Source organism: Stegostoma tigrinum, chromosome 1 (genome assembly GCF_030684315.1).
Source record: "Stegostoma tigrinum isolate sSteTig4 chromosome 1, sSteTig4.hap1, whole genome shotgun sequence".
Taxonomy (NCBI): Eukaryota; Metazoa; Chordata; class Chondrichthyes; order Orectolobiformes; family Stegostomatidae; genus Stegostoma; species Stegostoma tigrinum.
This window is the reverse complement of record NC_081354.1, coordinates 188,424,913-188,452,593: the sequence shown is the minus strand read 5'-3', so window position 1 is coordinate 188,452,593 and position 27,681 is coordinate 188,424,913. Positions and strand designations below refer to the sequence as shown.

Genomic DNA, 27,681 nt, shown 5'->3' with positions numbered 1-27,681 from the left:
ATGACTGGGCCCTCACAGCTGACTGGCAGAGTTCCATAGATTTATCAACTTCTGACTGAAGAAATTCCTCCTCAACTCAGTTCTAAAGGATTGTGTTTTCTGAAGCTATGCCCTTGGGTACTAGTTTTCACCTACTAGTGGAAATACCTTCTCTGCGTCCACTCTATCCAGGCATCTCAGTATTCCATAAGTTTTAAAGAGATCCCCCCCATTCCCTCTGAGTTCCACCATGTACATACCCAAACAATCCTCGTGACAACTCCCTCATCCCTTGGATCATTCCTGTAAACGTCCTCTGGATCCCTTCAATGCCAGAACATCGTCCCTTAGGTAAGGAGCCAAAACTACGTGCAATTTTCCAGAAGTGATCTGACCAGAGCCTTGTCCAGCCTTAGCAGTACGTCTCTGCACTTGTATTCTAGCAGCCTTGAAATGAATGCTATCATTGCACTTACCTGCCTAACTGCCAGTGAACCTGCGTGTTAACCTTAAGAGAACCCTGAACGAGGACTCCTAAATCCCTTTGCACTTCAGATTTCCGAAGCCTTTCCCTATTTAGAAAATATTCCATGCCTCTATTCTTCCTGCCAATGTGCATAACCTCATACTTTATTACATTATATTCTATCTGCCACTTTTTTGCCCACTCAACTCGCATGTCCCAAGTCCAGTGCAAACCTCCCTGCTTCCTCAAAGCTATCTGTTCCTCCATCAATCTGTGTCATTTGCAAACTTAGCATCAATGCCGTCAGTTCCTTCGTCCAGTACTTTATAATGTGAATAGTATGTCTCAAAACTGAGCTGTGCGGGATTCTAAAAGTCATCAGCTACCCTGCTGAAAAAGACCCCTTTCTCCCCATTCTCTGCTTTTTGCCAGTCAGGCAGTCCTCTGCCTATGCCAGTCCCTTGCCCCTAACACTGTTCTTATCTTATTTAGCAGCCTCCTGTGTGCCACCTTGTCAAAAGCCTTTAGGGAGCCTGGAGTTGATGGCAGTTTGAAGGTTGAGAATTTTCCTTGTTGTCCACTGGTGTGCATAATAGAGGTTTTGACAAATTGCCTTTTCTGGTGTCTGTTCCTGGAATGGTTATAATTTTGTGAAGTACCTAATTTGGTCGTTATCTCTGTTTGAAGGTTACATCTTAATTTATGACCGTGACAGGAGCTTTGATTAAAAAGGTTGTTTTACTAAGAATTCAGCCAGACAAGACAGCCTGCGCTCATTTGTCTGTTTCCTTGTATAATGTAATAAGTGGGATTCTAAGCACTCTAAAACATGAATCTTTGTGTCCTAACCAAATAAGGAATCTGTTTCTGTTTTGTGAATACTACATCCGCCTGTTACATAGTTAATCTAAATATTGTTTCAGGAGCTGAACTTCCATCACAAAAACACGTATAAGAAATCCCAATTTCTCTCATTCTTTCAAATCTTTCTATTCAAGAAGTAAAGTTGAGTCTACTCAATACAACTTTAAAATGTGGTCGTAATTGCCTCATTTTTCACAAGAATTCAAACTAATAGGTTGGCGATCACTAATGCAAAAAGTTCACTGAGTGAAATTTACTTGTGGGCCCACATGTAAGACCACGCACAGCCATTATCAATGTAGATTCATTGAAAATGCTGTCCAGTTAGCCATACATCCGTGCTCTTCCCCGAGACCCTGTAAATTTTTACAATTTCAAGTAATGATTCAGTTTTCTCTTGTAAGGTCCTGTTGAATCTGCTTCAAGCAGTGCATTAGTGTATTTCAAAATACCTCTCAAAGCCTAAAGTGCAGCTGCTTCAATATTTTTAGTTTGCATGTTGTCGTCAAGGTCACAATCCATTGCCCCTTCTTAATTACCTTGGAAAGAAATTGCTGGAGAAACTTTGTGGGTCCAGCAGTATCTAGGAACGGAACATAGCTTGTTTCAAGTCCAGTGACCAGATTTTCTCTCCACAGAGACTGCCAGACCTGAGTTTCTCCAGCAATTTCTGTTTCTCTTTGTTTCAGATTTCCAGAATGTGTTGTAGTTTGTGTAACTATAGTTGACTGTGCTGTGATGGTTTTGTTCATTCTTATTATGTTTTTAATATAACAAAGCAATTTGATAGTTCACTGGGAGGCCTGTTGGGTCATGTTTATCGGGTTGGTGACACAAGTAGGTACACAAGTTCAAGACAGCACATTCCTTAAAAGGTCATTTCTAAAACAGTTGAGTTTTATGAATATCTGACATTTTGTGTCGTACCCTGTCAATTTGAAATTATTTAAAAATTATTATTTTTGCTGAAAAAATGGAAAAAAAAAATTTCCCCATGATACCCCATTGCTGAGTGAGTGAGGAAGCGGGCTGTATTTCCCAATCCCAATGTTGTGTGTAAGTGAGAAGGCAGAGAAGAGTGTCTTGCACTCACCATCCCAGTCAGGCCGACTGGGAACAGTATTCAGTAGTCAACATCATGAAGAAGTAGACTGGGAGGACGGTCCTGCAGTTGGCATCACTTGAGACAGTCTGGGAAGAGTGTCCTGTAGTCAGCATCCCAGTGAAGCTGACTGAAGAGTCCTGCAGTCTGGCATGTGTGTCTTGCAGTAAGTTCTTGTTGAAAACAAGAAATGACACCACAGAAAACAAATTCATTGGCAGAAGTTTTGGAAGGCCAGTCAGAGAGGAGCAAAGTGCAACTGAGAGCAAACTGTTGGAGTGAGGCTTTCTGATAAATGCGTGAGGAGCAGAGCTTAACTGGAGCAGCAGCAGGTGTGAAGTGAATCCTCACTGGCTCCAGAGACACAGCTCCTGAGGTGATGTCAGAACTCACAAAGGCAAGAGTAAGCAGCTGGTTAGCTGAGTATGGCCAGGTGAATATTTATACTATGTTTACTGTTGTGTACATTGTGAAGTCTTTATTTTTGAGTTAATACTTTAAAAGAACAGTAGTTCAAAGGTCCAGAGGAAAAGGGTCTGAGAATAATTAGTTGCTTTATTTGACAATCTAAGAGTTTTAAGGGGTAAGTCACAGAAGGAGAGCAGAAGCTGCGGTGTGCTCCTCCTGTTCTGCGTGCCTATGATTAAAACAAATGCAGGAGAGCATCGTCTGGAAGCCTAGGCTTTGGAGCTGGAATTGTGGCTGGGGACTCTGTGGATCATCTGCAAAGTTCAGTATCATGGATAGAATCTACCAAGAGATGGTCACTGTGCAGGTTAAGGTTTCACAGACAGGAAATTGATGACCACCAGCAGAGTAACAGTACTAGGTAGACAGAGCAAGAATCTGCTGTAGCCATTTTCCTGTAAAACAGCATACTAAACACTTTGAATACTGTTTGGGGGCCAGGGTGTTGAAGTTAGTGAATGACCTCTAGTGAAAAGTAACATAAGCCAAATTTGTTACACTGCTGCATGGGAGAGGAGGAACAAGTATGGAAAGGCTATTGACTCTGTCGGTTCCTAGGGATTGGAGGATTGATAATGTAAACCCACTATTGAGGATTTGTTAGCCTAACATCAGTAGTGGGGAAAATGCTAGAGTCCCATTATAAAAGATTTAACAGCAGGGTGCTTAGAAAACAGTGACAGGATTGGACAGAGTCAGAACATTAAATGTCAGCAGGATTGAACAATTCAGCTCATCAAGTCATGGCTAATAAGTTTCTTAACCCCATTCTTCTGCCTTCTCCTGTAATTTTTGATGTCCTTACTAATCAAGAACTTATCTAAGTTTTAAATTCACAGTGACTTGACCTTCACAGCCCTCTGTGGCAATGAGTTTCACAGATTTACCACTCTGGCTGAAGAAATTCCTTCCTGTCTTGGTTCTTTGTCTCTCCTACTAGAGGAAATGCCTCTACACCCATCTTATCCAGGCCTCTCGGTATTCTATAAAAGTTTCAATCAGAGACCCCCTCATCCTTCCAAACTCCATTGAGTATTGTGCCAGAGTCCACAACCACTCCTTATGTGACAAGCCCTTCATTCCTGGGATCATTTTTGTAGCTGACCTCTGAATCCCCTCTAAGGCCAGCACATCCATCCTTGGATACAGAATCAGAAATGCTAACAATATTCCAAATGTGATCTGAGCAGAGCCTTATACAGCCTCAGCAGCACACCTCTGCTCTTGTATTCTGGCCATCTTGAAACTAATGCTGTTATTGAATTTACCTTCCTGATTGCCAACTAACACAACATCCTTTTCATTGTCACATGTACTCCTTGTAGGAGTACAGTGAAAAGCTTTTACAATGTCTGCCTTGTTATGGCGATATCTTAGATACTTGGATAAAGCAGAGGAATAGAAGTAGCTATACAAAAGCCTGGTTCGGCCGCATCTGGAGTATGGTGTCCACTTCTGGTCATCTCATTGCAGGAAAGACGTGGAAGCGTTAGAAAAGGTGCAGAGGAGATTTACCAGGATGTTGCCTGGCATGGAGGGAGGGTCTTAGGAGGAAAGATTGAGAGAGCTAGGGCTTTTCTCGTTAGAACGACGAAGGATGAGAGGTGACTTGATAGAGGTGTACAAAATAATCAGCAGTATGGATAGAGTAGATAACCAAGAGACATTTTCCTAGGCTGTAAGTTGCTTTTATGAGGGGACATAGTTTTAAAGTGCAAGGAGGTAGATATGGGGGTGATGTCAGGGGTAGGCTGTTTACTCAGAGAGTGGTCGGGGTGTGGAATGCATTGCCGGAGAGGGTAGTGGAGTCGGCCTCAAGCATTTAAGCGGCTATTAGGTAGACGTGGGCCGAAGGGCCTGTACTGTACTGTTCTGTGTTTTAGTTGCTTAATTACAGAGCTGAAAATAAGTTTTAAAAATAGGGGAATATTAAGAGATAAACATTTACAGTGTTTTCAGGTAGATTCTAAGCTAAGGATTGCCCCCTCACACTGGTCTCCGTCCAGGGCTGACAGCCCACGTGCTGCTCCAGGGCTCACTGCTCATGATGTTCTGGGGCTCATGGGTCATGCCTGCATGCCCCAATGCACAAGACTGCACTGCCCAGGCTGGTTCCACTGTGGGATTCAGCACGTGCCCACTCAGTAACTCCACTCTCTTGTCGGGGGGTGCTGGGTGGTTTGTGGGAGAAACGGAAAACCACAAGAGGAAACAGAAAAAATGTTGCTAAAAAGCAGTAAAGGATCTGATGAGCAGAAATGCTCCAACTGGAGTGGCCTACTCTGCTGCTTTGGTTAACCTGCATGTTAACCTTAAGAGAATCTTGAACTAGGACACCTTTGTGCTTCAGATTTCTGAAGCCTTTCCTCATTTAGAAAATAGTTTACACCTTATTTTTCCCACCGAAGTATTTATCCTCACGTATGCCCACGTTATTCCATCTGCCACTTCTTTACTCCTCCTTCCCTGTCCAAGTCCTTGCACAGCAACCCCTATTCCTCATTACTACCACTGACCCCTGTGCAATTTCAATGGTTACTGGCTGCCATTCTGAAAAACTCTCTTTTCCCCCAAACTCTGCCTTACATAGAACATAGAAAAGTACAGCACAGTACAGGCTCTTCGGCCCACGATGTTGTGCAGTGGAATATTCCTAATCCAAAAATAAAATAACCTAACCTACATTCCCCTCAATTCACTGCTGTCCATGTGCATGTCCAGCAGTCGCTTAAATGTCTTCTGTAAGTACCAACGACTGAGGTCAGGCTAACTGGCCTATAATTTTCTTTCTCTGTCTCCCTGCATTCTTAAACAGCGGTGTTACATTAGTCATTTCCAGTCCTCTGGGATTCTCCCTGACTCCAGTGTTTACTAAAAGATCACCATCAGTGCCTGTACAGTCTCCAGCTGTCACCTTCAGAACTCTGAAGTACGGCCCATCCAGTGTGGGTGATTTATCCACCTGCAGACTCTCTTTAGTTTCCCCAGCCCCACCTCCTTAGTGACGTTCACTATACCCACCTCTACCTATGACTCTCTTGAAATATGCTGATGGTGTCTTCCACTATGAAGACACATTCAAAGCACACCATTTCTTTGTTCCCCATCTGTAGTTCTCAAACTTTGTTTTCCAGCAGTCCAATGTCCACTTCTGCCTCGCCTTAGAATAAATGTATCAATTTTCAATTGGCAGGCAGTGACTAGTTGGGTACCATGGTAATCAATGCTTGGACCTCAGGTATTCACCAAATATATACTAATAATTTAGATGTGGAAACTAAGTGTAAAATCTCCAAGTCTGCAGATGACACAAAGTCAAGTGGGAGGATGAACTGTGAGGAGATTGCATGAATGCTTCCAATTTGATTTGAGATATGTGTATTGGTGGGCCAGTGCATGGCAGATGAAATATAATGTAGATGAGTGTTAGATTATCCAACTGGGGAGCAAAATCATAGTGAGAGGATTCAAATACAGAACAGGGATGTCTTGTTACAACTGTATGGAGTTCATTTCCAGCCTTGAGTGACTCTCTGTCTCCACTATCTGTACAGTTGCATGGTGAGACCACACCTAGCATGTTGTGTGTAGTTTTGGTCGCCTTATCTGAGGAAGGGTGTTCTGACTGTGGAGAGAATGCAGTGAAGGTTTGCCAAGCTGTTTTCTGGGTGTTATGACTGATGTGTGACTAGAAACTGAGTCAGTTTGGACGGGATGGCACGGTGGCTCAGTAGTTAGCACCATTGTCTCTCAGCACCAGGAACTCATGTTCATTTCCAGCTTTGAGTGACTCTCTGTGTGGAATTTGCATGTGTTCCCCATGTCTCTGTGGGTTTCTGCTGGGAGCTCCAGTTTCCTCCCACAGCCCAAAGATCTGCAGATTAGGTGGATTGGCCATGCTAAATTGTCCCGTGATGTCCAGGGATGTGCAGACTAGGTGGATTAACCATGGTGGATGCTGGGTTACGGGCATAGGGCAGGGGTTCGAGTGGGATGCTCTTCAGAGGGTTGGTGCAGACTGAATGGACCAAGTGACCTCTTGCCACACTGTAGGGATTCTCTGGTTATATAGAAACTGGTTTGGACAAGATAGATACAGGAAGTATGTTCCTGATGTCTGGGAAATCCTGAATTAGGGGTCATGGTCTAAGGATGCTGTGTAGACCATTTAGGACTGAAATGAAATATTACTTTGCCCAGAAAGTGGTTAGCCTGTGGAATTTTCTGCCACAGGCCTAAACATCTGTTTAAAACAAAATATTGAATAATTTCAAGGAGGAGTTGGGACTAACAGGAGAAAGAGGGAACAGAGCACAGAGTTGAATGATCGGCCCTGATCATATTGGCGGAGCAGACTCATAGGACTGAATGGCCTATCCCTGTTATTTTCTATGTTTATATGAGGTACTTTGCCCTGGTGCTGAGGGAGTGAGAAGTCTGTTACTCTAGGTGTGGAGTGCATGAGGCAGTTGTGCTTCCGCAGCTTGGAGGGAGGGCAGAGGCTGTCTTTATATTTTTGCCTTAATTTTGGGTACCAGACTCATTATTGCATCACTAATAAATCTGTTTTGCTTCCCTTTTTTAATGCTGTTATTCTTGTATTTATCTATCTGCATTACGAAAATGTAGTGTTCGGTTATTCTTGCATTTTGGAAGTGTTTGTCTTTGTTCAGTCAATATACCTGCCATTTCAGGTCACCAATTCAAACCCTACTCGAAGTAATTTAACTTTATACTTTGTGTTACTCTGTTCTGGTGGGGCAGGAGGTGCAGGGAGTTATTTGAGTCTCATGGCCAACATTGGCCAAATGCTTGTTGAAGGAATACTCATCTCTGGCTGAGAGACGTGACTATTGTAATTGGCTGCCATATTTATCTACACGACTGTAAAAAGTGAGAGGTAATTTGACTCCAGGGTGTTTGCCTGCTGCAAGAGGGATGGTAGATACTTATTATTCTCCAGTGGCTGACTAGGAATTATAAGTGAAGTGAAAGCACATTGCTTTCATACCACAGGGTGGATTGGATGATGAGCAATTGTGTAAGTTGACATTTTCTCACTAAAAGAAGGTTGTGTGGTGAAATTGCTATCTTGGGATTTCTTAATGCGACGTAAATGAGATTGTTTCACTTTTACCTGATTAATTTGAGATGTGCCGTGTGTACCTGATTGAAACAGAACAGGAGTGTTTGGACTTTTTGTTCTCAAAGCTCTGTTCTATTTGGTGTTTTTCTTACACCATGACTGGCCAAGCCTGTTGTATGCTAATTGCTATGATCACCCACGTCAAATTATGTGTCTTTCTAAGATGATACGTGACCGAGATGACTGTGAGTAATTACACCATAAGTGTTAAAAACTTAAAAATAACGTTATTGTAATGAAATGTCCCAAGGCACTTCAAAGGAGCATTATTAAATGCTTGACAAGGCAACTAAATTTAGGAGACCATTCTTGTAATTAATTTGTGGAATAGGGGGTGCATCAGCAATGATTATGACTATGTTGCTTCTTAGTGTTGTTATGGAGGAAATTCAAGTATCTTGATGAAGAATAACCACCAATATATTTCTAAATCAATATGGTATGTAATTTGGAGGTAATAGTCTCTCTCACCTGCTTTCCATGGGGTTTAGGAGCAACCTTGGTTAGTTACTGCCATATGTCTTATAACTGGGGATGTGTTGGCATTGTAGTAATGACACTAGACTAATAAACCAGAGACCCAAAACTGATGTCCTGGGGCCATGTGTTTACCACAGCAGCTGGTGCAACGTAAACTTACTTGATAAATCTGAAAGTTAGTCTTGATAATGGTGTCACAGACCGAACAATCTATTGGATACATTAAAGATGTTTAGGACACAAAAACCACATGCCACTCCAAATCTATAGCACAGTGGTTGAAACTTAACTGCTCTCTAATGACCGAAGAACCATTGCATTCGTACCAAATCAATAAGGGTTGAAAAGGAACAAAATGGGGAAAACACCTGTCCTTTCAGGAAACAAAGTCTGACTTTCTTATTTGATCAGCCTACATCAGACTCACAGGAATCCTTTGAGTCTATTCCACCATTCAGTTACATTGTGGCTGATCCTGGTCTGATTCCATATACCTGCCATTGGCCCATATCCCATAATACCTTTTACCTGACAAATATTTATCAATCTCAGATTTAAAATTAATGACTGATCCAGCATCCATATATTTGAATAGATTTCCAAATATCTACCTCCCTTTGTGCGTAGAATTGTTTCCCAGCATCTCTTCTGAAAGAGATAATAGGAACTGCAGATGCTGGAGAATCCGAGATAACAAAGTGTGGAGCTGGATGAACACATCAGGCCCAGCAGCATCTCAGGAGCACAAAAGCTGACGTTTCGGGCCTAGACCCTTCATCAGAGAGGGGGATGGGGTGAGGGTTCTGGAATAAATAGGGAGAGAGGGGGAGGCGGACTGAAGATAGACAGAGGAGAAGATAGGCGCAGAGGTTCCCTGAGGTTGGTCCGGAAGGAGGAGGGTAACTTCTTCAGGTTAGGCATCCTGGAAGAGACTTCGCAGTGAGGTTGAAATTGTGATCGGAGATAATGTGAATTGCAGATGCTGGAGAATCCAAGATAACAAAGTGTGGGGCTGGATGAGGGGGGCTCTGCACTTCTCCTCTATCTATCTTCAGTCCGCCTCCCCCTCTCTCCCTATTTATTTCAGAATCCTCCCCCCATTCCGCTTTTCTGATGAAGGGTCTAGGCCCGAAACGTCAGCTTTTGTGCTCCACATCTCTTCTGAAAGATATGGCCATAATTCTCAGATAATGCCCATAGTTCTAGAATCCCCAACCAGTGGAAATAGTTTATATACCCAGTCTTTCCCTGTTAATATCTTAATGACTGATCAGATCACCCCTTAACTTTATAAACTCTCGAGAAACAAACCTAATTTGTATAATCTCTCCTCATAAAGCTGAAGTCCAAGTATCATTCTGGTAAACCTACATTTTAGTCTCTCCAAGGCCATTGTGACCTTCCTTAAGTTTGGTGCCCTGATCCACGCTCAGTACTCCAAGTGGGGTCAACCAGGCTTTTATATTAACTTCTGTATCCTTCAACTTAGTTACCTCGCTATAACGGCCAGCATTCCATCAGCCGCCTTAATTATTTTCTGCACCTGTTGGTGGCATTTTAAACATCTGTGCACCTGAACTCCAAAGTCTCTTTGATATCCAATATATTTAACTTCATGCCATCTAGGAAATACCCTGATCAATACTTTTTGGTCCCAAATGGATAATGTTCACCTGTCACACCTGCATTTGCCACAGTTTTGCTTATTCACGTAATCTTTTCAGTATCCTTTTCTGATTTTATGCTACCACTTACCCATAATACCTACTTTCTGCTTCCTGCCGCTCAATGAATTTCCCAACCATGTCAATAATTTACACTCAATTCTGTGGGCTTCTACCTTGGTTAACAGTCTGTCATGTGGGATTTTATCAAGTGGGGTGCCTAGCTGCGGAACCTACAGCGTAAAACCATTTCCATGGCAATCAGCAAAAGATCAGTGATCTCATTAATGTCAGATCAAATTGCTGCAGTTCTACATGAATGCTGATAGACAATTAAATATTGAAAGAGGAGGCTTCACAAATATCCCTGTTGTCAGTGCTAAGGGACCCCAAGATGTCAGAAATTCGATTAGAGTTGAATTAGCATAAAAGGAAGTTCTGAGTGGTCTGTTGGGCTTAAAAGTCAGTAAAAGGTCAGATGAAATGCATCCCAGGCTGTTGAGTGAAGGAGGTGAGGAAACAGCAAGGCTGTTGGCAGTTTCCAACTCCTCTCTGGCCAAAGGAGAGATGCCAGAGGACTAGTGGTAGCCAAATGTGGTACTGGTATTCAAGAATGGAGCAAGGGATAAATCAGGAAGCTACAGTCAGGCACTCTAACCTTGATGGTGGGGAAACAATCGAAGCAATTCTAAGAGACAGGATTGATCTGCACCTGAAGAGGCAAGGGTTAATCAAGAACAGCCAGCTGGGTTTAACGGGAGGTCGTGTTTGACCAACCTGGTTAGATTTTTCAAAGCAATAACCAGCATGTAGATAAGGGCAGTGCATTTGACATAGTCTACTTGGATTTCAGCAAGGCTTTTGACAGTGTCCCACTTGGAAGACTGATACAGAAGATAACAGCCCATGAAAAAGTGAGATTGGATCCAGAATTGGCTAAGTGGCAGGAAGCAGAGTGTGATGATTGAGGGGTGTTTTTGTCACTGGAAACCTGTGGTATCCTATATTCAAGGGGCACTCTGCACAGTGGTAACATGCTCCCTTTTACTGTGTCTGCATGGCCTACTTGATTCCCTTTGCCATTATCTGCACTGTTTTGCCCATTGCCTAGATCCCAATACAAACCTGGCTGGAAGATTGTGAACTGTGTGTTAGTGTTTAAAATCCCTGTGTTTTTAACCATCTAAGCCTTCCTCCACCACCACTTCTGGTCAGACAGTTTGCTGGTGGCTATAATCATAAGTCATCATGAATTATTCCCACAAATGTTTTTCATTAAGATTGTGTCTGGTTTGAGTTGTAAATTCACTAAAAAAAATTTTTATTACAGAATGAAGAAAAGACAGAAAATGTTGAGGGGAGGTAAGTGTGTTTTCATATTGATTCTACTACAAACAGATGTAAGACTTTGGAGCTTCCATAAACTGACCTAATAAAGGGGCGAGGTGAATCAGGGGATTGTTGTAAATGATCTACTTCTTATTCTGTGATTGAGAAGGAATATTTTCACTCAGAGTGGAAAGTCTTTGATGTTCTGTACTTTGGAGAGCTGTGGCAGTTCAGTCGCTGAACATATTCATGACAGAAATCCATAGACATCAAGGCACATAGTGCAGTAAACTGGCATTGAAATGGACAATTAGCCGTGGTCTGCACCTGTTTCTGAGAGAGACAGTTGTATTTCTCTATCTCACCATCAGTTCACATTCGATGAGTGGGCAGTACTGCCCCACAGCTCAAATTAGACACTGACCCGAGATGCGTCAAGTGCATCAGCAGTTTTTCAGTGTCCTACCCTTCCCGACCATCTAGACAGGCACTTGCCACAACAAGGCTTGCTGACAGATGAGTTTTGCTTTCTGCTCCCTCTAGGGATGCTCTTAAATTATAATGATCCCAGAACCAATTGTCAAGATAAACCTTCCTGGTTGAAGATGGTTCAGGCAATTAAAATTCCTGTTGGTAGGTTTGGTGTTTGTTTTTCTGCATCCATTCTGATCCACTGTTCAGATTTTAATCTTTATCAGTCATAACCCTTGGACTTTTTCTCCCCCTTGAGTTGCCAATCACATTGACATGTGTTTTCTTCTAGTTTCATAGTGTTACAGAATAGTGGGTGATTCATTTATGAGAGCCATTCCGAGACTGTGAAAGAGCAGTGGATGACGTGCTGATCCAGTCCAAGTGAATATTTGTGATTTTTGCTTTCCAGCTGTGATAACACCACGGTGCCTGAACCAATGGAGACAGAAACATCTGGATCTGCAGACTCTAAGGACATTGAAATGAATGAAGTGAATGATGAGAAAGCTGAGAAGACTCTAAGTGATCAAACCACATCGGCTTCAGCAAACCTGACTCAAGGGGTGACACGTACTACAGAGATAATGACAAGTACAGTAACAGTGACAACTGCACAGAACCTTGTCACTGCAACAGTCAGTGAATCAACTGCTGCTCTTAAACCTTCTGTGATTACTGCAAATGTGGCAAGTACACCACTTACCACTAAATCACCAAGCCCTGGTGCTAGTGAGATGCCTGCAGATGCACCCATGAAGCCCATGGCCTCAAATTCAACTGGTGCTAAACCAAGTCTGGCCAGCAGAAATGCACCTTCCAAACCTGCTACTCCCAGTACAACTGCTAAACCACCTTGTAAACCTGCAGCTGCTGCAAGCACTGCTATCAAGCCTGCAGTGCCTTCTGTGAATGCAGCTGTCAAACCAGTACCAACTACTTCTGGTGCAACCCCTGTGAATGTGGCAACTAAGCCAGTCACTTCCAGTTTGGCTACCAAACTGGACCAGACTGTATCCAGTGCAGTGACAAAACCTTCTCAAGCCACAGACAGTGTGACTGCCAAGTCTACTGCAGCTGGGGTGAACGTTACCTCTAAACCTGCACCAACTCCTACCAACAAACCAGGCCAATTGTCTGCGCAAACAGCCTCTAAACCCATGCCAGTTACTAGTAGTACCACCCCTAAGGCCACTGTTACTAATGCTTCTGCCACTGTAGTAACAAAACCAGCATCAACCCCCAGTGATGTAGCAAGTAGCCCTGGCAACGTGTGTGGAACAACTCCAACCGTGGTACCCATTGCCAATTCACCAGATGTACAGACAGCTGCAAACCCTCCTGCGGGCACACCTGTTAGTGAGGCCACTGCTTCTCCAACAACAGAAAGAGCCGGCACTCCAGCTGCCTCATCACCACCTAAAACCACAGGTCCATCCCCCACTGCTACCAAATCTGCACCCCCAAAGTCTGTAGTCGCAAAACCAGGAAACAAAGATATCAGTGCCTCAAAATTTAATGGGAAGAAAGTTCCTCCTCCTAAAAAGGAGCCTAGCAAATCCAGTACACCAGCTCGAGGTCGAAGTACCTCCAGAGACCGTTCGAGCAGAGAAGGAAGTGGCAGGAGCACCTCATCACATCAGCGGGAGAAAGATTCCAGGGCAGATCGCAGGCATATCTCCCAGCATCCACGGGACAAGGATCATAAATCATCTGCCAGGAGCAAGGTTTGACGTTAGAAGTTTTCAGAATGTTTTTCCTTACGTATATGTATTTCTCCTCAAAGGTAGATCTTGTGGCTTTGTTGTTGGCTGTTTGACTGACAGAGAAACAGCTTATAAGTCAAATATCTCCATACTATAATCATTACTGAAATGCAACTGCACTGTTAACCACCTAGGTTTCTCTCTGCTCCCCTGCCCCATTCAGGTATTGCAGCTCATTTCATCGCTTCTGACAATGTTGGTTCTCCTGTTTCTCCTTTCCGTATTATTTTTCTGTGTTGAGAATAGACCAAGAGTGTGGCTGTGATATCTTGGTAGAGTTTAAAATTTATGGTTTATAAAGTTTTGTTGAACAAAAGAGCTAGTAATTGGCTAAGTGAGAGAGAGAACACGTAAGCATGAGTGTTGTAATAAAGCGAAGATTTTGATTGGTGGGCTATGTTAGGTGGTGCTTACCTGAGATTTGTTTTGTGGTCTCAGTTTTTGACATGTTGTGCTTAGAGGTTTGTAGGTGACAGTACATCATGAGCTGTATTGAGTAGTACAGATGAGAACGTAAAGCTGAAAAGAGACATTGACAATTAAATGAGTGACAGTTGGAGATCAGTGTGAGAGAATGTGAGGGCATCTGTAGATCTGAGAAAGAGATCGGAATGCTAGTCTGGCATTGTGGTTAACTATCCAACCTGATCCTTTTCAACTTGTCTGCAACTTTTGACACCGTATTCCTCAAATATCCCTTGTCCCACATACCTGGAGGAGATGCTGTTTTACCTGTGTCCTTGCAAACATCTGCAGTGGCTCGTCTTACTACTGTCACACTTAACTCTGGTATCCCCAAGGATCTATCCTTCGCCCCTCCTATTTCTTACCTACTTACTTGCTTTTGAGTGACATCAGTTTTCACCTGTATGCTGACGAAACCTAGCTCTCCTTAACCACCTGTCTTAACCTAAAATTTCAATCTGCTCATGCAATCTCTTGTACTGGATGAGCAGAAATTTCCTTCACAAATATTGGAAAGAGTCCTTTACCATTTGTCTTCAGTTCTTGCCACAAACTCTATCACCTATCCCCCAGCTCCAACCCTCTTCCCTGCTTGCTGCAGTGTTCCAGCGAATCTCAAAGCTGGAAGGACAACATGTGATTTTCCGCTTGGGGACCCTGCAGCCCTCTGGATTCAATATTGAGTTCAATAATTTTAGGGCCTAAACTCTCCCATATCCCAGCCCGCTACCTCGTACACCAGGCCTTGTTCACCTGTTGTTAGTCACTAAACTGCTAGTCCCAATGAGCAACTATTCACCCTCCCAGACAAATCGCTATCAACTCCTTTGTCTGTCCAACTGCTCTGCTCTCTCTTTAGGCTCTATCCTGTTGTTTACTCTTTTACCCCAACACCTCCCTATTTTCTGCAAATAAACTGACTTTTTCAGCTACCATCCGTTCTGAGGAAGGATCATCAGACCTGAAGGGTTAACTGATTATTTCTTCACAGATGCTGCCAGACCTACTGAGCTTTTACAACAACTTCTGCTTTTGTTCCTCTTCTCTGACCGCTGACTGACATGGAATTAGCTTGTTGTGCTGTTGGTGTTTCATTTTACCCAAGGATAAATAATCAACCAAGTATCATGCTATCAATAGGACCGCCTACTTGCCAGTTTTACTCTACTCTCAGCTCATTTGCTGTTACCCTCACCCATGCCTTTCTGACCTGTAGACTTCATGCTGATCTCCCATCCTTCAGTTATTTAGGGCACTATTTGAGTACTGTGTACAGAATTCATGGAATCCCTATAGTGTGGAAACAGGCCGTTCGGCCAACAAGTCTACATTGACCCTCAGAGAATCCCATCCTTGAACACTATGGGCAATTTAGCATGGCCAGTCCACCTAGCCTACACATCTTTGGACTGTGGGAGGAAACTGGAGCACCCGGAGGAAACCCACGCAGACACAGGGAGAATGTGCAAACTCCACACAGACAGTTTCCTGAGAGTGGAATCGAACCCAGGCTGCTGGCCCTGTGAGGCAGCAGTGCTAACCACTAAGTCACCGTACCGCCCATAAACAGTCTCCATAAACAAAGTCATCCTAACTCAAACTAAGTGCTGTTTGCATATCATCCCATGTTCAGCCCACATTTGCTTCCAGTCCAACAAAAATTCAGTTTTTAAAGTTCTCAACCTTGTCATTTGATTTGGTTTGTGACACAAACCGAGCCAGAAAAAAGTCATTTTTGGCTTTTGCCCTCCCTATTCCTCCCAACCTCACGACCACTGCTCCCTTTAAAATTTTTGGTTATATTTGACTGTTTTTCCGTGATATAGCTTTGTGTGATATGCATGCATAGTATTTAACTGGAACAAGATCAGCACAGTGTCTCACATTTATGTAATCTATAACCATCCTGGATACTGCTTACTTGGCAATCATACCTTCAGCTGCCAAGGCAGTAAAAACTCAGCAATTCACTCCTAAAACCACTCTACTACTCTCCATTAAGAAGCTCTTCAAAACATATCTCTTTAACCAGTCTTTAGATCACCTGCCCTGAGAGTTCCTTACCTTTTCAGCGTGAAAGATGATATTTTAATAGAAGCACCTGTCATGTGATTTGTGTGCATCATGTGTTCTCTGCTTATTCCATCAAGTGCCAAGCACTTAAACAGACCATGCAGCCTGGGTGGCCCATGCTGGTAATGCTTGACACCACTCTCCTCCCACTCTTTACCATGTCATCCTGTCAGCATATTAATCTCTAACCTCCTCCTTTGTAATTATCCAGGTTTCCCTAAAATGCATCATACCATCACATTAACCATTTCCTGTGTGCAGTGTTCCACTGCTGCTCTTGGGTAAAGAAGTTTGTAAAAACTGAAAGAACTGCGGATGCTGTAATTTGGGAACAAAAACAGATGTTGCTAGAAAAACTCAGCAGATCTGGCAGCACCTGTGAAGAAAAATCAGAGTTAACGTTTCAGGTCCAGCGACCTTTCCTCAGAACAAAATAAAAGGACGGAATAAAGAAGGAGTATCTTGTGTAACATCTTACATTATGATCTGTGGTTTTCCATTCTCATGCCAAATCACACCTCAGTCCTTTGCCCTAGCTTATTCAGATTTTTCTCATGGATGTACATAGAACATAGAACGTTACAGCACAGTACAGACCCTTCAGCCCTCGATGTTGTGCCGACCTGTCATACCATTCTGAAGCCCATCTAACGTACACTATTCCATGTACATCCGTATGCTTGTCCAATGATGACTTAAATGTACCTAAAGTTGGCGAATCTACTACCATTGCAGGCAAAGCGTTCCATTCCCTTACTACTCTGAGTAAAGAAACTACCTCTGACATCTGTCCTATATCTTTCACCCCTCAATTTAAAGCTATGCCCCCTCGTGCTCGCCGTTACCATCCTAGGAAAAAGGCTCTCCCTATCCACCCTATCTAACCCTCTGATTATTTTATATGTCTCAATTAAGTCACCTCTCAACCTTCTTCTCTCTAACGAAAACACCCTCAAGTCCCTCAGCCTTTCCTCGTAAGACCTTCCCTCCATACCAGGCAACATCCTAGTAAATCTCCCCTGCACCCTTTCCAAAGCTTCCACATCCTTCTTATAATGCGGTGACTAGAACTATACGCAATACTCCAAGTGCGGCCACACCAGAGTTTTGTACAGCTGCAGCGTAACCTCTCGGTTCCGGAATTCGATCCCTCTATTAATAAAAGCTAAAACGCTGTATGCCTTCTTAACAGCCCTGTCAACCTGGATGGCAACTTTCAAGGATCTGTGTACATGGACACCGAGATCTCTCTGCTCACCTACACTACCAAGAATCTTACCATGAGCCCGGTACTTCGCCTTCTGGTTACTCCTACCAAAGTGCATCACCTCACACTTGTCTGCATTAAACTCCATTTGCCACCTCTCAGCCGAGCTCTGCAGCTTATCTATGTCTCTCTGCAACCTACAGCATCCTTCGTCACTATCCACAACTCCACCGACCTTAGTGTCGTCTGCAAATTTACTAACCCATCTTTCTACGCCCTCATCCAGGTCACGTATAAAAATGACAAACAGCAGTGGACCCAACACCGACCCTTGCGGAACACCACTAGTAACTGGTCTCCAGGATGAACATTTCCCATCAACTACCACCCTCTGTCTTCTTTCAGCAAGCCAATTTCCGATCCAAACTGCTATATCTCCCACAATCGCATCCCTCCGCATTTTGTACAATAGTCTACTGTGGGGAACCTTATCGAACACCTTGCTGAAATCCATATACACCACATCAACCGGTTTATTCGCATCTAGCTGTTTGGTCACCTTCTGAAAGAACTCAATAAGGTTTGTGAGGCACGACCTATCCTTCACAAAACCCTGCTGACTATCCCTAATCAATTTATTTGTTTCTAGATGATTATAAATCCTATCTCTTATAACCTTTTCCCACACTTTACCAACAACTGAGGTAAGGCTCACTGGTCTATAATTACCAGGGTTGTCTCTACTCCCCTTCTTGAACAGGGGAACCACATTTGCTATCCTCCAGTCATCTGGCACTATTCCTGTAGACGCTGACGAGTTAAAGATCAATGCCAAAGGCTCGGCAATCTCCTTCCTGGCTTCCCAGAGGATCCGAGGATAAATCCCATCCGGCCCAGGGGACTTATCTATCTTCACACTCTGTAGGATTTCTAAAACCTCTTCCTTGTGAACCTCAATCGCCACCTAGTCTAGTAGCCCTGTATCTCAGTATTCTCCTCGACAACATTGTCATTTTCTAGAGTGAATACTGTCGAAAAATATTCATTTAGTGCTCCCCCTATCTCCTCTGACTCCACACACAACTTCCCGCCACTCGGCCCTAATCTTACTTTCGTCATTCTTTTATTCCATAAATACCTATAGAAAACCTTAGGGTTTACCCTGATCCTATCCGCCAACAATTTCTCATGTCTTCTCCTGGCTCTTCTGAGCGCTCTCTCTAGGTCTTTCCTGGCTACCTCGTAGCCCTCAAGCGCCCGAACTGAGCCTTCACATCTCATCCTAACATAAACGTTCGTCTTCCTCTTGACCGGAGATTCCACTTCCTTCGCAAACTGTGGCTCCCGTGCTCTACAGCTTCCTCCCTGCCTGACAGGTACATACTTATCTAGGACACACAGGAGCTTTTCCTTGAATAGGCTCCACATTTCTAATGTGCCTATGCCCTGCAGTTTCCTTCCCCATCCTATGCTCTCTAAATCTCGCCTAATCTCATCGTAATTGCCTTTCCCCCAGCTGTAACTCTTGCCCAGTGGTATACACCTATCCCTTTCCATCACTAAAGTAAACATAACAGAATTGTGATCGCTATCACCAAAGTGCTCACCTACTTCCAAATCTAACACCTGGCCAGGCTCATTACCCAGTACCAAATCTAATGTGGCTTTGCTCGTTGTTGGCCTGTCTACATACTGTGTCAGGAAGCCTCCTGCACACACTGGACAAAAACTGATCCATCTATAGTACTCGAACTATAGTGCTCCCAGTCAATATTTGGAAAGTTGAAGTCCCCCATGACAGCTACCCTGTCTCTCTCACTCCTATCGAGAATCATCTTTGCTATCCTAGAGCAGCATCTTTCTGAACCTGTTTTGTACTTTCTCCATTCTCGATATCCCTTACAACATTTGGAGACCAGAAACATTCACAATACTCTGCATGGTCCAACTGAGTTTTAAAGCACATTTTTCTGCTTTGTACTCCTCTGGAAGGAAACCTGAATGTTTTTGTTATGGTCTTGTAAACTTTTGTTGCTCGTTTTGATTTACGTACCTGCACTTCAGTCCAATTTATATACATTTTGACTGCTCAAACAGAAAGTATTTCCTCACATTTGCCAGTGTTGAAACTGTACATCTGTTCTGCAAGCTTGTTCATTTCCATGTCGTTTGACACAGTACCCCTTGGAATTAACCTCGGAATAACCTCGAATTAACGGCAGTGATTCACCCAGCACCATTTCTTGTGGAACTTCCCACCACTTGTCATTAAGTAGCTTTTAACATTGTCATCTTATTTTATAGATAGCCCCAAACCCATTGCACACACAGTCCTGACACCATGTGCTCAGACTATATGTTGCCTGATGTCACATCTGCCTTGACCTGCTCCCTTTCAGTCCAGTGCTGGCCCCTCTTGTACTCTTCCTGTCAACCTGCCACTCCCCTTTCTCTCACCCTCTGCCTATCTGGCGCTTGTGCTTCCTGTCTCTCTCTTGTTTGCTATCCCTCTGTTGCATGTGCGCTACCCCTCTCTTGCAGGCGAGCTCCCCCTCCCTCTCGTGTGCATGCACTCCACCTTTCCCTCTGTCTTACTTTCTCTGTCACTCTGCGTCTGTCTTCCATCCTCTCTTTCTGTCTTTCATTCTCTCCCCTCCTTCCCACCCTGATAGAGACTGTTGCAGGCACTCAATGTTTCTGTCACCCGCTTTTTTTCTCCCAGCTCATTTACCTCTCTCTCTATTAACCCCTTTTGCAGTCACTGTGAGAGCATATTGATGGAAGCTCACAGGGCATGGAGTAGTTTGAAGAGCAAAAAAAATGATAAACTTCTCATGTTTTTCAGACTACTTCTGAGAGAAGCATTAAGGATCGCAGGACTAGCAGCAAAATTCCAAAGAAAGAAGCGGTGATTTTTCTCTCTTAACCTCTCACTCTGCTCCTGCTCTGTCCTACTTTCCATCATTCTCTTTAGTCATATCCCTCAGCGATACTGCTGTCAGTTTCTGTCCTTGCCCCATCTCTCTTCTCCTCTTGGCTTCTCTGACCTCATGTCCAACTTCTCCCATTGGTTTCTAAACACCTTCTCCCCCCCCCCCCCCCCCCCCCCCCCCGCCCAAATCCTCATTCTCTTGGCTCCTTGACACCTCGTCCCTACCTCCCACCCACCACCAAACCCTTTGACTTTCTCCAGTCACTGTATCACTTTCTATCTCCTCTGCTTAGTGCTGCTTTGATTCTCTCGTCCCCTTATGCTCATCTTGGACCTGCTCCTTCTCCTTAGTACTCACCCTGCTGCTTTCTTCCAATCTCTTCCAAAGCTGCTCCTCAACCCTGCTTTTCAAATCTTTTCTTATGGTCCCTCAGTCGTCATTTGTCACCTTTCCCAAATAGATGTTACTCCATTTAAACTTAAGCTGAGACAGAAGATGGTGGTGGAGGATTGTTTCGTGGACTGGAGGCCTGTCACCAGTGGTGTTCCACAAAGATTATTACTTGGTCCGCTTTTGTTTGTCTTTTATATATATCAGCGAATTGGATGATGGAAGGTATAGTGAACAGTGAAGATGGTTATCTAAGATTACAAAGAGACCTTCGTAATTGGGTCAAATGGCCTGCAGAGTGGCAGCTGGAGTTCAATTTGGATAAATGTCAGATATTGCATTTTGGTAAAACAAACAAGGGCATGACTTATACAATTAATGGTAGTGTCCTGGGTAGTGATCTAGGTGTTCCGGTACATAATTCTTTGAAATTTGTGTTACAGGCAGACAGGGTAACTAAGGCATTTAGCACACTTGCCTTCATTGCTGAGAACTTTTGTCTAGTGATTGAGACATCATGTTGGGTTTGTACAGGACATTGATGAGACCTGTTCTGGAGTACTGTGTGCAGACCTGGTTGCCCTGCTATAGGAAGAATATTATTAAATTGGAGAGGGTTCAGGAAAGTTTTTAAAAATCATGTACGTGTTGTGAAAGTCTTTGGCTGACCAGTGTTTATTGCCTATCCATAGTTGCCCTTGAAAGGATGGTGAGCTATCATCTTGAACCACTGTAATCCACCTGCTGTGGAGTGTCCCACAATGCAGTCAGGTAGGGATTTCTAGAATAGTTTGCCCAGCGAGAGTGAAGGAATAACTATGTATTTCCAAGTCAGGAAGGTGAGTGTCTTGGAGGGGAGCTTCCAAGTGGCGGTGTTACAATGTATCTGCTGCTCTCGTCCTTCTAGATGAAAATCGTTGTGCGTTTGAAGGTACTGCCTGAGAATCTTAGGAAAATTTCTGCAGTGTATCTTGTAAATAGTGCACACTGCTGCTACTGTCAGCAGTGGAGGGAGTTGATGCTTGTGGATGCGGTGCCAATCAAGTGTGTTCCTTTCTCCTGAATGGTAATAGTTTCTTGAGTGTTGTTGGAACTGCACTCATCTAGGCAAGTGGGGAGTATTCCAGCACTCACTAACTTCCGCCTTGTAGATGGAGCACAAGCTCTGGTGAGTCAGGAAGTAACCTGCTGTTATGGCCACTATGTTTATTTGGCAAGTTCAGTTGAGTTTTTGGTCAATGGTAATCCAGAGGATGTTGATATTGGGGGATTCAGTGATGGTAACACCATTGACCGTCATTGGACCGTGGTTAGTTTTTTTTTGCCTATTTAAAGCCTGGCATCTGTGTGGTGCAAATGTTACTTGCCACTTGTTAGCCCAAGCCTAGATATTGTCCAGATCTTTATTGCATTTGAACGTGGACTACTTCTGTATCTGAGGAGTTTACAGGATGTTTCTGAGAATGGAGGTTTGAGTTATAAAAATAGGCTGGATGGCTGGGACTTTTTTCGCTGGAACATAGGCAGTTGAAGTGTGACCTTATAAAGAATTACTAAATCGTAAGTGGGGTAGATAGGCTGAATAGCAAGGATCTTTTTCCCTAGGCTGGGAGAGTTCAATACTCTGGAAGTTCATTCTACACACGAACAAGTGTGTTTTGAAAAAAATTGTCCCCGGTCATGAAATCCCCCTTATTGGGGAAAAGACACCTGCCATTCACCTTAATTATGACCATCATTATTTTATAAATCTCTATAACATTCAGTTGCCAAATGTTTACTTGTTGCATAAGTGAAATGGCATTTATTTTTGAAGAGCCCAGATGCAGAAAATGTGGTCAACTAGGAGTACTGGCTCAGTTTTTTGTTTTTGAATATCTAAAAATTGAGAAGAAATGGTTGGGGTTTGTAGTGAGCCCATTATCCTGAAGGACTGTAGGCCCTGGGAGGTGAAAGGGCATTATACAAACAAAATGGAAATGCAGGTAGGAACTGAGCAGTAGATTGCTAAATATGTACTGGCCAATTTAAGAACACTCATATTTGAGAAGCTAGGAATTGTGATATCGGAAGCAATCATTCAAGTTCCTGTGAATGCAGACTGTCACTGGGGACTAGAACAAAGTCAGCTTCAAGACAATGAGTGCAGGCAGGTCAGTCTTGTTTGAGAGAGAAGGCATATAGCAGTATGGTGGAGAGTAGAACAATAAGCTTAAGAAAGGGTGAATGCAGATACATGATGAATGACGATGTCCGGAGAGAATTAGAGATATCGTGATGTGGGGCAGCACTTAAAGTACCGAGAGATGTGAGAAAAACATATCCTTTTTACACAGTCTATGAACAATTTTAGATTCTTCACAGTTAACTTACTTGGGTGGATATAAATTCAGTAAACATGAATGAGATGATTGATTGAACAGCTGTCAGTGGAAGGGGGTGGACAGGAGACTAAGCTGGGTGAAAGTGAGCCTAAAACGAGGAGGTGAAGGGGAAGGGTTGGGTGGGAGAACAAGAGGGAATGTGAAAGATAGGGCATGTCACGAGAAGGGAGTGACAGTGCAGGAGGGAGGCAGTGTGGAAGAGCAAAATGTGAAGCAGAAACTATCTCTGACATCTGTCCTTTATCTTTCACCCCTCAATTTAAAGCTATGCCCCCTCGTGCTTGCCGTCACCATCCTAGGAAAAAGGCTCTCCCTATCTAACCCTCTGATTATTTTATATGTCTCAATTAAGTCACCTCTCAACCTTCTCTCTAACGAAAACAGCCTCAAGTCCCTCAGCCTTTCCTCGTAAGACCTTCCCTCCATACCAGGCAACATCCTAGTAAATCTCCTCTGCACCCTTTCCATAGCTTCCACATCCTTTTTATAATGCGGTGACCAGAACTGTACACAATGCTCCAAGTGCGGCCGCACCAGAGTTTTGTACAGCTTCACCATAACCTCTCGGTTCCGGAACTCGATCCCTCTATTAATAAAAGCTAAAACACTGTATGCCTTCTTAACAGCCCTGTCAACCTGGATGGCAACTTTCAAGGATCTGTGTACATGGACACCGAGATCTCTCTGCTCATCTACACTACTAAGAATCTTACCATTAGCCCTGTACTACTTGTAAAAGTGCACTGATATTCAAGTCTCATTGCTCCTTGGGTTATCATAAAAGTTAACAATTTAAATCAAGTGCCCCAGCTTTCCTGCCTGATGAATTTGAGTTAACAAAACTCGTACGCCATATTTCTGTATGCAAGAAACCATAATTTATTAAAAATTAATCTGTACTAAATAGGAAAACAAAGTATGAATTATCAACATATGGCCTTAGAAAGATAGGCTGAATCCCTACCTCTGCCCCTATCAAATCAGCTCTGTCATTCAAAGAGATCATGACTATTCTGATAATCCTCTAGATTTCCTGCTTTTCTTCCCATCTTGATTTCTTTACTCATTAAAAATATTTTAGGGGAAGATAGCCTGATTTTTAATGACCTGGCCTCAACAGCGATCTGTGGTAAAGGTTTCCAAAGATTCGCTACCCAGGGACAGACAGAAGTCCTATTCATCTTACTTTGATATCATTACCTCTGGTCCTAGACTCTCCCATAAGGGTAACAACCTTTTATGTATTCACCCTGGCAAGTCTCTTAAGAATCTTATATATTTCAATAAGTTTCCTGTCATTCTTCGATGTTCCACAGCGGAAAAAGGCCAATCTATTCAACCTGGCCTCATAAACAGTTTAAAAACTAAAAGAACTGCAGATGCTGTAAATCAGGAACAAAAACAAAGTTGCTGGAAAAGCTCAGCAGGTCTGGCAGCATCTGTGGAGGAGAAAACGGAGTTATTGTTTCGGGACCGGTGACCGGTTTCGGTTCTGAGGAAAGGTCTCTGGACACGAAACGTTAATTCTGTTTTCTCCTCCACAGGTGCTGCCAGACTTGCTGAGTTTTTCCAGCAACTTTGTTGTTGTTCATAGGCAGTTTGTCCATTTCTAGGACTAAACAACTGAATATTCTCTGGACACCTTTATTTAGATAAGGAGACTAAAACTGTTCGTAGTATTCTAGTTGTGATCTGTGTAATTCCTGTTATAGTGTTGTACTTTTATACTGTATTCATTTTGAGATAAAGGCCAACATTCCATTTGCCATCCTCATTCACCGCTGAATGTGAACGCTAGTTTTTAGTGATCTATGCTTGGGGATCACAAATTCCTCTACGCTGAGGCTTTCTGTGCACTTTATCCATTAAATAATGTGCAGCTCTTCTCTTCTTCCTGCCAAAGGACATAAACTCACATTTCCGCTGCATTGTATTCCATCTGTCAACATTTTACCCACTCGCTTAGCCTGCCTTATCCATCTGCAGACTCTTACTCTTGACTTCCCTTTCATGAGGCCATGCTAACTCTGTTTGATCATGTTGTATGTTTCTCAATGATCTGCTTTACAAGCTATAAAAAACACCTTAACACACCATTAACACACACTGACTTATCTTGCCTATAGTTTTCTATTTTGTGGTCTCCTTTCCTTTTCAAATACAGTTATTACATAGGCAGTTTTACCATCCTTTGGGAGCTTTTCCACATTTAAGGATTCCTAGAAGATGTTTAGCTACTTTTTTTAATATCTAAGGATCGTCCCATTAGAGTGTTTTGTATCAGTGTTTACTGTGGAGCAACACATTGAAGAGAGTTAACATGAGGAAGTAAATACCAATATTTTGAAAAATGTCCATATCACAGAGAAGGAGGCTTAACACACATAAAGGTAGATAAATCCCCAGGACCTGATCATTTGTAGCCTAGAACTCTGTAGGAAGGTAGGGAAGTGATTGCTGGGTCCCTTGCTGAGAAATTTGTATCATCGATAATCATAGGCAAGGTCCGGCTAATGTGCCGCTATTTAAGAAAAGTGGTATGGAAAAGCCACAGACTTATAGACCAGAGAGCCTGACATTGGTGGTGGGCATATTGTTGGAGGGAATCTTGAGGGACAGGACTTACATGTGTTTGGAAAGACGAGGACTGTTTAGGGATAGTCAACATAGCTTTGTGCATGGGAAATCCTGTCTCAATGACTTGATTCTTTTGAAAAATTAACAAAGAGGATTGAGGGCAGAGCAGCAGATGTGATCTATATAGAACAAAAACAAGTTGCTGGAAAAACTCAGCAGGTCTGGCAGCATCTGTGAAGAAAAAAATCAGAGTTAACATTTTGGGTCCAGTGACCCTTCGTCAGAACAATTCTGAAGGGTAGTAGACAAGGTCTTTTCTCTGGGGTGGAGGAGTCTGCAGCTAGGAGGCATAAGTTCAAGGTGAGAGGGGGAAAGATATAAAAGGGACCTAAGAGGCAACTTTTTCACAGGGTGGTGCCTTTATGGAATGAGCTGCCAGAGCAAGTAGAAGAGGCTGGTACAATTACACCATTTAAAAGGCATGTGGATGGGTATATGCAGAGGAAGAGTTTAGAGGGATATGGGCCAGATGAAGGCAAATGGGACTAGATTAATTCAGGATATCTTGTTGGTTTGGGCAAGCTGAACTGAAGGGTCTGTTTCTGTGCTGTACGTCTCTATGACTCTACAATTTTGGCATCTCTTTCTTTTTATATATTTAAAGGAGCCCTTGCTATCCATCTTAATATTCCTTGCAAGTTTATCCTCAAAGTTTATATTCTTCCTTTATTCCTCATTGGTCATTTTTAGTTTTTTTAAAACATTCCTAATCCTCTTGCTTACTCTAATCTTTGCCACATTGTATGCGTCATCGTTCAATTTAATGCTGTCTTTAATTTCTTGATTAACCATGGTTAACTTATCTCCTTCCCAGAATCCTCCTTTTGCACTGCAGTATATCTTTGTTCTGTGCAATGAATATTTTCTTAAACATCTGCCGTTGTTGCTCAACCATCTTTGTTGCTAAGCTCTTCCCTCAGTCCATTCCATCTTGCTACTACCTTCAGTTCAAACCACTTTTTAAACCCCTTACGTATACATGCAGACTGACACAGACAAGCAAATAAACATAGATATGGAGTAAAAAATATTAGAGGATCATGGTGGATTTCACCAGTCTGCAGGATTCAAGGGGGTATCCTTATTTCTTTTTCCAAATTCTTTTGGTCTTTGATCATCTTCCTAAAATCCTGCAGCTTGGAAACAGACCCTTCGGTCCAGTAAGTCCATGCCATCCAAAGTCCTAAACTAAACTCATCCCATCTGCTTGTGCTTGGCTCATGTCCCTCCAAGCATTTCTTATTTGTGTACTCATCTAAATGTCTTTTAAACATTGTAACTGTTCTTACATCCACTACTCCCTCTGGAAGTTCATTCCACACACGGATGCAAAAACTTTTTTTTAAAAAAATAGAAAATTTCCCTTCATGCCTTTTTTAAATCGTCTTCCTCTAGCCTTAAAAATATACCCTAAGTCTTTCCAGTTTTATACTAAATACATCAATTGTTCACTGACTGGTTAGAGGTAATAATTTATAGCAAATGGTGGGAGCGAATAGCCAGCTGTCCTTCAGTCCAGGTTACTTCACTGCAGAGGTGATGCTGTCATTTTTATAGTCTGGAGGCTTTCTGCTTCTTTATTGTTCACACCCAGGTTGTTTATTTGCCCAGGAACCAATTAGAAAATTTGTGTCATGCTGATGATTCTTGGCCCACACAGCTGGTTCCGAGAGAGAAACCGGAACCATAAGACATAGGAGTGGAAGTAAGGCCATTGGGCCCATCGAGTCCACTCTATCATGTAAATCATGGCTGATGGGCATTTCAACTCCACTTCCCTGCACTCTCCCCATAGCCCTTAATTTCTTGTGAGGTCAAGAATTTATCAATCTCCGCCTTGAAGACATTTAACGTCGC

The 27,681-nt window shown here is 43.0% G+C and overlaps 1 protein-coding gene across 4 annotated transcripts in view; it reads left to right on the top strand.

Moving 5' to 3' along the window:
• znf638 (zinc finger protein 638) overlaps window positions 1–27,681 on the top strand; it is a 203,750-nt gene that overhangs the window by 162,774 nt on the left and 13,295 nt on the right. For 3 of the 4 annotated variants that reach the window (XM_059650726.1, XM_059650723.1, XM_059650722.1), the window contains exons 17-19: window positions 11,500–11,531; window positions 12,382–13,696; window positions 20,326–20,388. In XM_059650726.1, coding sequence (XP_059506709.1) covers window positions 11,500–11,531; window positions 12,382–13,696; window positions 20,326–20,388 — 1,410 coding nt within the window. The remainder of the gene's footprint in view (window positions 1–11,499; window positions 11,532–12,381; window positions 13,697–20,325; window positions 20,389–27,681) is intronic. The other variant, XM_059650727.1, reaches the window with a different exon arrangement.